Source organism: Mirounga angustirostris, unplaced genomic scaffold (assembly GCF_029215605.1).
Source record: "Mirounga angustirostris isolate CCGP_5_RB_7025 unplaced genomic scaffold, mMirAng1.0.hap1 SCAF_16, whole genome shotgun sequence".
Lineage (NCBI taxonomy): Eukaryota > Metazoa > Chordata > Mammalia > Carnivora > Phocidae > Mirounga > Mirounga angustirostris.
The window spans coordinates 18,493,307-18,505,826 of NW_026991724.1; the positions used below are offsets into that span (position 1 = coordinate 18,493,307).

The 12,520-nt window shown below is 40.8% G+C and overlaps 2 protein-coding genes across 7 annotated transcripts in view; one reads left to right on the forward strand and one right to left on the reverse strand.

The window, feature by feature from the left end:
- The window catches only part of LRRC36 (leucine rich repeat containing 36), a 67,698-nt gene that overhangs the window by 40,312 nt on the left and 14,866 nt on the right, over positions 1-12,520 (reverse strand). The window contains exon 1 of one of the 6 annotated variants that reach the window (XM_045890920.3): positions 10,863-10,952. The exons of 2 other annotated variants lie outside the window; for them this stretch is intronic. In XM_045890920.3, the coding sequence (XP_045746876.2) occupies positions 10,863-10,932 (70 nt within the window). In that variant the 5' untranslated portion in view covers positions 10,933-10,952. Of the gene's footprint in view, positions 1-3,595; positions 10,826-10,862; positions 10,953-12,520 lie in introns of those variants that run through there. 3 more of the 6 variants (XM_064580905.1, XM_064580908.1, XM_064580909.1) reach the window with 3 other exon arrangements.
- KCTD19 (potassium channel tetramerization domain containing 19) overlaps positions 11,040-12,520 on the forward strand; it is a 29,903-nt gene continuing 28,422 nt past the window's right edge. Inside the window, exon 1 of the mRNA XM_045890925.2 lies at positions 11,040-11,090. Within this exon, the coding sequence (XP_045746881.1) occupies positions 11,088-11,090 (3 nt within the window). The 5' untranslated portion in view covers positions 11,040-11,087. The remainder of the gene's footprint in view (positions 11,091-12,520) is intronic.

Consider the following 12,520-nt stretch of genomic DNA (forward strand, 5'->3'; position numbering starts at 1 on the left):
AAAGTATAGGAAAACTTACTGCACTTAAGGAGCCACAGGAAAGGATTACAGTCCAATTTTATATGACGTTAATAAAAGAAAAAAGAGAGTATTACCCCTAAAGAATGAAAGCACTCCGGAAAGATATATCACAAATGAAAATCGTAACTTAATATTTCGAAACAAGCTAAAACATACAAAAACAAAATGTAGCAGTTCTCAAAGTGGTTCCTAGACCCCTGAAGGACCCTGAGACATGTACAGGGGTCCACAAAAATCAAAATATTTTTTAAAAATTACTTTCATAATAATATTAAAATACTGGGCGCCTGGGTGGCTCAGTTGGTTAAGCTACTGCCTTTGGCTCAGGTCATGATCCTGGAGTCCTAGGATGGAGTCCTGCATCAGGCTCCTTGCTCAGCAGCAAGTCTGCTTCTCCCTCTGACCCTCTCCCCTCTCATGCTCTCTCTCTCTCTTTCTCTCTCTCAAATAAATAAATAAAATCTTTTTTAAAAGATTTGACAGAGAGAGAGACAGTGAGAGAGGGAACACAAGCAAGCGGAGTGGGAGAGGGAGAAGCAGGTTTCCCACAGAGCAGGGAGCCCAGTGTGGGGCTCGATCGCAGGACCCTGGGATCACGACCTGAGCCGAAGACAGATGCTTAACGACTGAGCCACCAGGGCGCCCAATAAATAAAATCTTTAAAAAAATATTAGCTTTTCCACTGTTGCAGTTATGGTGTAAAAGCAAAACTACTGGGGCCTTAGGATGACTCAAGGAACACTCACAGTCATAGTGTTCTTTTTTTAAAGATTTTATTCATTTAACAGAGAGACACAGTGAGAGAGGGAACACAAGCAGGGGCAGAGGGAGAAGCAGGATCCCCGCTGAGCAGAGAGCCCAATGTGGGGTTCGATCCCAGGGCCCTGAGATCACGACCTGAGCCAAAGGCAGACGCTTAACGACTGAGCTACCCAGGCGCCCAGTCATAGTATTCTTTACCATCACATACCTGCAATTTTTAAAAATAGCCAGTTTCACTTAAGAATGTCCTTTAAAAAGCAGTAAAAATGGTTAATTTTATTAATTCTGAACTTTGAGCACATGTTTGTTTTATTTGTGTGACTAAATGAGAAATATTTATGAAGTACTTCTGCATAATAAAGTATGGTGGATGCCCTGAGGGAAAACATCTGTGTAAAATTTTTTTGAAGATTTATTTATTTTAGAGAGAGAAAATGCATGCAGAGGGGAGGGGCAGAGGGAGAGAGAGAGAGAGAAAGAGACAAAGAATCTCAAGCTGCTATTGAGCACGGAGTTGAGCACAGAGCCAATGGGGCTCTATCTCACAACCTGAGATCATGACCTGAGCTGAAGGCACACGCTTAACTGACTGAGCCACCGAGGCGCCCCGAGATTGATGACATTAACAAATGAAAATTTTATTTTATATGTTATACAGAATGACATTTGTCAGCATTTGAAAGACATACATAACTCAGTGAATTAGTATCTCTCAAATGACGGATGCACAAAATCATGCATGGGTAAAAGATCCATTTAAATGCAAGATGTACCAATGGATTTCAAATGCAACAGAGTACAAAAAGCACGCTGATATAGTTTCAGATTCCACACACAACTCAATTTTTAAGAAACTACCATTTGTCCAGTTTTCATGTCATATCAAAGAAGAATATCCACAATTCTCTGCAAGGCTATTAAAATACTTCCCTCTTTTTGAACCTCTTATCTGTGTGAGGCATCATTTTTATTTTTATTTTTAAAGATTTTATTTATTTGAGAGAGAGAGAATGAGAGAGAGAGAGAACACATGACAGGGGGAAGGGTCAGAGGGAGAAGCAGACTCCCCGCTGAGCTGGAAGCCCAATGCGGGACTCTGTCCCTGGACTCCAGGATCATGACCTGAGCCAAAGGCAGTAGCTTAACCAACTGAGCCACCCAGGCGCCCCGTTTTTAAAAGATATATTTCAACCAGGGGTGCTTGGGTGGCTCAGTTGGGTAAGCGTCTGCCTTCGGCTCAGGTCGTGATCCCAGGGTCCTGAGATCGAGCCCTGCATCGGGGTCCCTGATCAGTGGAGAACCAGCTTGTTCCTCTCCCTCTGCTGCTCCCCACTCATCGGGTTCTCTCTCTGACAAATAAAGAAGTAAAATCTTTAATCTATATACTAATATATAATATATATAAAAAATATATATTTTTCAACCATTTCTTGAGATTTAATACAGAAGCAGATATGAGACTCTAGAAGTCTCCAGTTAAGACATTAAAGATATTTTTAGGGGCGCCTGGGTGGCTCAGTCTGTTAAGCGTCTGCCTTCGGCTCGGGTCATGATCCCCGGGTCCTGGGATTGAGCCCCGCATCGGGCTTCCTGCTCTGCGGGATGCCTGCTTCTCCCTCTCCCACTCTCCCTGCTTGTGTTCCCTCTCTCGCTGTGTCTCTCTCTGTCAAATAAATAAATAAAAATATTTTTTAAAAAAAGATATTTTTAAGAATATAAGACAATGTCACTCCTATATTTCTTAAATATTCTGAAACCAAAAAGTTTGAAAATTGCTGAAAAATGTAAATTAGAATTAGAAAAATTCAGAAAAATTATCAGAAAGAAAAGGAAGATTTGAAAATAAAGACAGAACTCAAATTTAAAAAAAGGTCATTTCAAAAATGAAGATCAGGGGCACCCATGTAGCTCTAGGGGCGCCTGGGACAGCTTGGCAGTGTCTTATAAAACTAGACACAGCTTACCAGATGATCTAGCAATCATGTGCCTTGATACTTGCCCAAGTGAGTTGAAAGTTTATGTCAACACAGAAACCTCTGTATTTATAGCACCTATACCTGTACATAGAGGCTTATATGAATGTTTATAGCAGTTTTACTTATAACCGCCAAAACTTAGAGGCAACCAAGATGCTCTTCAATAAGTAAATGCATGGATAAACTATGGTACCTCCACACAGTGGAATATTATTCGGCAATAAAAAGAAATGAGCTATGGGTGCCTGGGTGGCTCAGTCGGTTAAGCGGCTGCCTTCGGCTCAGGTCATGATCCCAGGGTCCTGGGATCGAGTCCCGCATCGGGCTCCCTGCTCTGCGGGGAGCCTGCTTCTCCCTCTCCCTCTGCCTACTTGTGTTCTCTATCTCTCTGTCAAACAAATAAATAAAATCTTTAAAAAAAAAAAAAAAGAGCTATCAATTGAGCTATGGGAAGACATGGAGGAACCTTAAATACATATGGCTAAGTGAAATAAGCCAGTCTGAAAAGGTTATACTTATATGGTTCCAACTATAAGACATTGTGAAAAAGGCAACAGTAAACAGATCACTGATGTACAGCATGGCCACTATTTAATAATACTGTATTGCATATTTGAAAGTTACTAAGTAGATCTTAAATGTTCTCATCACAAGAAAATACATTTCTTTGTAACTATGTAATGTGACAAATGTTAACTAGATTTATTGTATGTATACATGCCATGATGTATAAAAATATCAAATCATTATGTTGTATATCTGAAACGAATATAATGTTGTATGTCATTTATATTTCAATTAAAAGATTTTTTAAAAAGGTTAGTGGATGGGGGTACCTGGGTGGCTCAGTCGGTTATACATCCACCTCTTGATTTTGGCTCAGGTCGAGATCTCAGGGTCCTGTGATTCAGCCTTGCAGCCCTGTGTTGGACTCTGCTCAGCCAGGAGCCTGCTGGTGGGTGGGGGGGGGGGGGGGGATTCTCTCCTTCCTCTCCCTCCGCCCCTCCCCCCTTGCCCCCTTGCATGCGTTCATGCTCTCTTTCTCAAATAAATAAATCTTAAAAAAAAAAAAAGTTACTGGTTGCCAGAGATTACATATTAAATGATTACAACTGTATGACATTCTGTAGAAAGTAGTAGTAAAAAGATGAGTAGTTGTTAGGGGTTAAGTAGAAAGGGAAGGATGAACAGATGGAGCACAGAGGATATTTAGGGCAGTGAAACTATTCTGTTTGATACTGTAATGGTATACACATGACACTATACATTTGTCAAAATCCACAGAATCAAACAACACAAAGAGTGAATCTTAATGTAAACAACAGACTTCAGTTAATAATAATATATTGGTATCGGTTCATCAATCATAACAAATGCACCACACAAATGCAAGATATTAATAATAGGGGAGATATGGGGAAAGTATGAGGGGGGAAGAGGGAGCTTTTATAGAACTCTCTGTACTCTCTGCTCAGCTTTCTATAAACCTAAAAATGTTTTAAAAAATAAATTCTATTAAAAAAAAAAAGAAATGAAGTACCCATACATGATAAAATATGGATGAACCTTAAAAATACCATGCTAAGTGAAAGGAGCCAGATATAAAAGGCCATATATTGTATGATTCTATTTATATGGAATATCCAGAGCAGGCAAATCCATAGAGACAGAAAGCAAATTAGTGGTTGCCAGGGGCTCGGGAAAGCTGGAAATGAAAAGTGACTGCCTAACGGGTACAGGGTTTCCTTTGGGGCTGATAAAAATGTTCTGGAACTACTAATGGTAATGGTTGCGCAATGAACTAAGTGGCACTAGATTATATACATTAAATTTTATAGTATATGAATTATATCTCAAAAAATTTTTTTCCTGACTTTGAGGGCAGCATATTGGTAGTCCTATTGTATGCAATGGTCTGGTACCCTAAGAATGTGTTACCATGGGACAAAAGCTACGGTCAATTATAATTTCTATCAGTGCCCTGAAGCATTTCTCATGCCTTTCCCCGCTGTTTTGAAGGGCAGACATTTTAATATTTTTAAAGGAACTGGAATTATCATTCAAATGATAAACTGCCACAGTGACAGATATTCTTTTATGATTCATATGAAGTGCAAGGTCTTAAGAGATTATGCAGTCTCAGTGTTTATAAAGACAGTGAAGACAAACAGATCAGAGATCTAATCAAACATTGCACATCAAAGATGTCAAGAACAACAGAATAGGGGCGCCTGGGTGGCTCAGTTGGTTAAGCGTCTGCCTTCGGCTCAGGTCATGATCCGAGGGTCCTGGGATCGAGTCCCATATCGGGCTCCCCGCTCAGCGGGGAGGCTTCTTCTCCCTCTCCTCCCTGCTTGTGCTCTCTCTCGCTATCTCAGTCTCTCTCTCTCAAATAAATAAGTAAAATCTTCAAAAAAAAACCCACAAAAAACAGAATAATCTTCCTATTTTAATATATAAGCTACATAACCCTAATGGGTCAAAACACGTTTTGCTCATGAAAATAACAAATCAAGTAAATAATCTCTGTATGGAAAACCATTTATAGCTCACTTGGAAACTGAATTCATAATCTTTAATAAAGCTTATTTATAGGGATGATGAAAGAGTTTCAAATAAGTAAAACTGAAAAAAAGCCTCAAGAGTCAGCCTGAAAGATTTCCCACTAGCCAAAGTAGGGACAAGTTCAACAGCAATTATGATAATAACTATAGTAGATTAGAACACACCAAAAACACTTAAATCCATGAATTTATAATGACACTAAGAAAACAAAACAACTCTCTTATTGGTTACCTTTAGAGGATGCTAAGAAAATCCCAGGACCCCGGGATCATGACCTGAGCCGAAGGCAGACGCTTAACGACTGAGCCACCCAGGCGCCCGATAGGAAATGTCTTTTTATATACAACTTACAACTAATAAAAATGAAAGATAGAAAATTATCATTTTGCAATCCCTAATGAATTAGTGGACTTTACATAGTCATGTTTAATAGCTGATGTCACAAAAAGAACACCAGATAATTATACACTTCATGACAGTATACTCTCACCTATGAAGTAGTCTTGCACAAAAACAAACAAACCTGAATCAAATCAAGCTTCACTTAAGTAGCAATTCATAGGAACAAGAACTGGGGAAAATGTTAAACATCTTAGGAATTTAATGAGCAAAATCCAGATTGTAAGAAACTATTCAGGACAAATGGCCTAGTTTCTTTAAGAACAATAGAAAATGCAAGGAAAAAAAGAAGGGGAAACCTATGGCTCAAACAATATTTAAGACAAGTATCAACTGTATAATGCTAAGTGAAGTAAGTCAACAAAAGACAAATACCTATGATTTCACTCATATGTGAAATTTAAGAAACAAAACAAATGAGCAGAGAAAAAACAAAAAAACACAGACAAGCCAAGAAACACTCTTTAACTATTGAGAACTGATGGTTGCCAGAGGGATGAAACAGGTGATGGGGATTAAGGAGTGTAATTGCCGAGATGAGCACGGGTGAGGCATGAAATTGTTGAATCCCCATATTGTATACCTGAAATGAATGTAACACTGTATGTTAACTATACTGGAATTAAAATTTTTTTTAAAAGACAAATATCAACCAATTACAGTAGGCCTTACATAGATCCTGAATCAGAAAAATTTTATAGGACAGTTGGTGAAATGAGAAAACTGGGTGCATATTTGATGATATCAAGAAATTACTATTAAATATTTTTAGGTTGAGTCCCGGGATCGAGTCCCGCATTGGGCCCCCTGCTCGGCAGGGAGTCTGCTTCTCCCTCTGACCCTCCTCCCTCTCATGCTCTCGGTCTCTCATTCTCTCTGTCTCAAATAAATAAATAAAATCTTTAAAATAAATAAATAAATAAATAAATAAACAAATATTTTTAGGTTTATAAGTGATTATTATTTTTAAAAGAGTTCTCTTTTGAAGATATATACATTAAAATATATATGGGTTAAATCATATGACAGGGATTTGCTTCAAAATAAACAGTGCAGGGGGTTAGGCGTGGGTAGAAGTTAGGTGAGGTACAGAAGAAAGAAGACTGGCCATGAATTGACAATACCAGCTGAGGTAGGGTGATGGGAGTTCATTATTCTGTTGTCTCTACTCTTGTATATATTTATATACTGCCATTAATAAAAAAAATTATAAAATAAGTGATATATGTAGAGAATATTTCTGGAAAGTTATCCAAGATATTGGTAATAGTGATTGTCTTTAGGAGAACTGGGTCAGGGCCAGGGAAGGGGGTGGTCAAGACTCACTTTTCACTGTACAATAATTATATTACCCATATAATAAATAACTGAATTATTTTTAAAAGCCAAAGAAGTACATAATTATATATTTTCTCTCCTTACCAAATAATTATCATCAGCATACAAATATGTTCTAGTATATTGTGTCTTTAAAAAACTTGTTCTTGGGGTGCCTGGGTGGCTCAGTCAGTTAAGTGTCTGCCTTTGGCTCAGGTCATGCTCAATGGAGAGCCTGCTTCTCCCTCTCCCTCTAATCCTCCCCCTGCTTGTGCTCTCTGTCAAATAAATAAATTAATTAAATAAAAATAAATAAATAAATAAAATCTTAAACCCACTAAAAACTTGTTCTTGATCCCACATTATATCCCCCAACTAATATTCCACTTCTGTGTTCTCTTTTATGGCCACATTTCTCAGGAAAGGTCTTACCTTCACTAGTTCTTCTCCCTCACATATTATTCCCTTTTCATCCCAAACCAGCCTGGCTTCCCTCCATTCTCTCGAAATTCCCCTAGTTAAAGTGACCAATGAGTTCCATGTTGCCAAATCTAACAGACATTTCTCTGCTTGCTTAGCCTGTCAATAGCATTTGGCACAGGGGTGCCTGGGTGGCTCAGTTGGTTAAGCGACTGCCTTCGGCTCAGGTCATGATCCTGGAGTCCCAGGATGGAGCCCCGCATCGGGCTCCCTGCTCAGCGGGGAGTCTGCTTCTCCCTCGGACCCTCCCCCCTCTCGTGTGCTCTCTCTCTCTCATTCTCTCTCAAATAAAAAAAAAAAATAGCATTTGGCACAGCTGACCATTACTTCCTTCATACACTACCCTTTCTTAAATTCCAAGACACCAGGTTCTTCCTTCTCTATTCAACATCTAAAGATTGAAATATCCCAAGATGAGTCTTAAACCTTCTTCTATTCTCCATCCACATTCTCTAGTTAGGTGAGTTCACCCATTCTTATCACTTTAAGTATTACTGATTTGCTAGTGTCTCCCAAAATTCACAACTCTAACCCTGACCTCTCTCCTCTGAGATCCAGACTTGTATATCCAATTGCCTACTAAAAATTTCACATTTGAATGTCTAGTAGGTATTTTAAACTTAACATGTTCAAAACAGCACTCTTGATTCGCCTTCCCCAAGCCAATATTTCCCACATAGTCTTTGTGCTCTCTCTAAATAAATAGCACCATCGTCCACCCAGCAATAACCTAAACCAAGTTTATCTTTGAATCTTTCCTTTCCCCAACTCCCATATTCAATTTTTTTGGTAAGTCTTGTCCTATCTACCCACAAAATACACCTTGACTCTGTCCACTTCTTTTTATCTCCACTGTCATCCTCCTAGTCCAAGCCATTCATTATCTCTTATCTGGACTACTGTAACAGGCTTCTAATGGGTGAGAGTCATATTTTAAAAATAAGTATTAGATCAGGACACATCCCTGCTTAAAATGCTTTGATGAAAACTGACAAGCTGATTCTAAAAGAGAATGAAGGGCTAAGAATAGCCTAGACAACTTTGAAGGAAAAAGAGGAAAGTGAAGGAGGGCACTGACTTTACCAGTTATCAAAACCTGTTAAGCCACAGTAGTTACAAAAGTGTGATACTGGTGTAGGAATAGACAAACAGAACAGTGGAACAGAACAGAGAGCCTACACATTTACAAAGGAACTTGGAATATAGCAGAGATACTATAAATAGGTTCTGAGGAAACTGGAGATCAGTATAAAAAAAATACAATTATACCAAATCACACATTGTATATAAAAATAAATTCCAGGTAGATTAGACTTAAGGTGAAGAGCAAAGCAGCAAAATTTTTAGGAAAAAAATGTTATTCAGCAGTGTAGGGAAAAACTTCAAAAATAAGACTAAAAAATCACAAATCATAAGGAAAAATAAACTTGACTCCCTTAAGATGAAAATTTTCTGCATGACAAAGGATAATTTAAACATTTATGGGAATTTTTTAGTATAGGGAAATATAACAAAAAAACAAACATACAAAACAGTGTATAACTGCACCACAAGATCATCTCTTTGGACATTAAAAAGAAAATAACACTTATTACATAGCCAGAAAATTCCAACAGTACAGAAAAGTACAGAATAAAAGCCTTTCTCCCCAAAGATGACCACTGTGATTTTTTACTTAATTTAATAATGCATATAACAGCACATTAAAGTATGTTTTATTGATAAGTCAAAAAAAAAAAGCAAATTGCCAAATAATAGATATGCTCTTATACATTAAAAAAAATACCTATGTGTAGATGTATGGAAAAGGTATGGAAAGAGGGAGAGGGAAGAATATTCATTTACTTTAGTTTTGCATTGTTTGAATTGTCAGAATGAGCACAATTTTGTTATTCAGACAACTGTAATAAAACAAGGAAACAAAAACAAGCAAAAAAAATCTGCCATGTGCCATTATAGCTGGAGAATGTAAGGAGTATATGCCCCACCCCCAACCAAATAAAACTAAATCAACATTTTTTTAAAGGCAAAAAAAGTACAAAAGTGTGTCAAACCAATAAAGCTTTTCTTAGCTAACTTGTAAAACAGGAGAGCTCAAAGTAGTTTGAAAAAGAAAAAACAAACCTGAAATACCTGCAGTCTATTCATATACACACCACACCACTACCTTTGGTTGGGGGTGGAGAGATTTCCAGAGGAAGGAAAGATTAATAACCTCTTCATTCATGTAATGTTTGTTACTAGCATGCACTAGTTTTTATAAATTTTAAATAATAATTTTTAAACAAAATAAAACCAATTATTTCATATCCCACAAATAAATAGTACTAGAAGAAGCAAGAAAGGCAACTTTTTGTAAAGGTTAGAGCACAGGCTCTGAACTCAAGAGTCCTGGGTTAATAAACCCTGGCTGTGTCACTTTGGGCAGGAGACTAAACTTTAACCCATCTGTAAAATAGGCACAATAACAGCATCTGCTTTACAGGCCTGTTATGGGGATTAAATATTGCGGGGTGGGGGGTAAGCATTTAACACAGGGCCCGGCATTAAGGATAGAGTAAATTTAATAAGGGTAAAAGCTGAGTTAGGAATGCTGATAAAACTTTCCCAACTTGTCTACTCCTTAGAAACTCAGAAAACAAGCTCTGTGAATCAGAGCCCAGGTCAAAGTTGGGGTCAGCAGTGGCTCAGCCAGTTCTCTCCAGCGCCTTGAGAGACCAGCTCGCGGCTTGCTATTGCTTTCACAACTGAGGCCCCTTTCTGAGGGTCTCTTAAAAGGAAGCCACACATCCGGACGGATCAAAGAAATGGCCAAGTTCTTGAGGCGGAGACTAAACGAAGAGAGGGACTGATAAGGGAACATCCTTTCCCATTTTACCCCAAACAGGAAAAACCCTCCTGGGTCTGAAATTTCAGAAAATGCCAAAACGAACGCCCTTCGTGCCTTCCGCAAGAGCACCGCCACCTCAAAGGCGCTTCTCAGCACGTCCCTTCTCCCGCCAATGCCCCTCTTGGGGCTCCGTTTCCTTCCCCTAGCTCAGACTCTGTCCAGTTCTGTTTCCGGCCGCAGTGTCCCGTTAATCCACTTTCTCCTCCACTTCAGACTCCGTTCGTCTCCCTCCATTCCTCGCCCTCCTCCCCAGACTCTCAGGCTACTTCACGTCGTTCACCTTCACCTCAGTGTGACTCTTCTGCCTCAGTAACCCCTTCTCCATCTCAGGGACCGCTCCTCCGCCGCCATTCCGCCGCGTCTACCTCAGGTTCCCCCACCTCTACCTCAGTTTTCTCCCCTCAGCCTCAGACCCCACGCTCCCGGCCCAGGTCCTCCCGGCCTGGCCCTACCGGGCTGCTCCAGAGTCAGCGCCCCCAGGCGGCGGACGCCTTCCTCGTCCAGATCCCACTGCTCCGCCATCCCCGCCCGCCCCTCACCTGTCTCGGTCCACGAGACAGGCTGGCGCACGCCAGGCCCCGCCCCCGCCGCAGGCCCCGCCCCACCGCGCGTGCCGCCCATCTCCCCAGGCCGTTAGTGCTGTGATCACGCGCGCACCCGCCTCAGGCGTCCGGACTATGGTATGGATCCCGCCCTGGCGGGGGCGCCAAAAACACCAAAGCGGCGATTGGGGAGGTGATGTGGCCAAGGATTAGGGCTATGGGGTTAGGGACCTGGCTCTGGGACATGGGGTGGGACATGGTCCCAGCTTTGAAGGGTTTGGGGACTGGCTCTGAGGGATTGGAAGAATGCGCCTGTTTTGAGGGATGAATTGTTCTAGGTCTGAGGTTTTGGGGGGCTTCTGAGAGGTGGAGTTGTGCCTCTTGACAAGGTGAAGCTCTTCTTGTCTCAGCATTTGGAGCTGTTGACTCTGAGACCAGGCAGTGGCCGGCGGGTAAATGGGGTGGGGGAGGTGTCCAGATCCAAATGAGAAGGGGTAGGGAATGGGGATGGGGGCGGGGGCGGCTCTCTCAGGCATGATAGGGAGGGAGCCCCAGATCTGAATCGTTGGTGAACTTGGCTCTGAGGAGTTGAAGTCCTGTCTTTAGATCATGAGGTGGTTACAGCTCTAAAAGTCTATTTGGAAGGTGCTCCTTTGGGAGGGAGGATCAGTGCGGAAAAGAGAGATACTCTTTGGAATGGGCTGGAGATTATGCGAGGGCTACCCCATTTCCTGTAGGCAGTCTGGCAAGAAGCATTTTGCCCTTCAAGTACTACAGATCCCCAAGCTTGCCTTTGACCGAGGGCTCTCCCCAGGCTGGGATAGTTCTAACAAACCCTGTGCAGTCTTTGGAAAGAAAACTCTAGAAAGAACAGCCACATCCTTAACCCCTACCCTCACTCCAGCAGGCATCTCTTGAGAGCCCACCTGTGGATGGGACATGTATGTGTAAGAAGGAGGCAAACTCTTGAGCAAAGACGCTTGTCAAAGCCTATCCTTAATAAGAAAAGAGGACTGAGAACAGAACTGTAGCTCACCGTCCAGGAGTGGGTCTTCTTTGGCAGCCAAAATCTGCATAGTAGGAGCACTTACACTGAGCTATCAACCAGCTAGTCACCTTCAAGAAGAACTGAAAGCAAAATCAAGAGTTCTTGCTTATTTATGCTTCCTGGTCTGGGTGGGGCCCTTATTTACCATCAGTTTGTCATGCTCAGCTGTAGCCATTTTTAAAAGGGCCGGGACTCAAAAGTGTAGATTAGTTGGTTAGATTGGCTTTTCTTACTCAGCTTCTGTGAATCATGACACCATTTAAAAATTTGTAATCTTTCTCATGGTGCCTTTAACTCTTCTAGCCTCAAATGTGGCATATATAATTGCTCTTCTGAATTATTTAGACCAGTTATTATAAGAGAAAGGAACTCCACCCACTTCTTTGTTGCATGCCATTTATTTTCCTTCCTCAGCTATCAAAATAGAAGATGCAGGTTTTGTTGGAGAAGTGAGCCTTTCCTCTCTTGAGCAACCAACTCTTCCCCCCCCCACCAACATTTTAATGCAAATTTGGAGGAT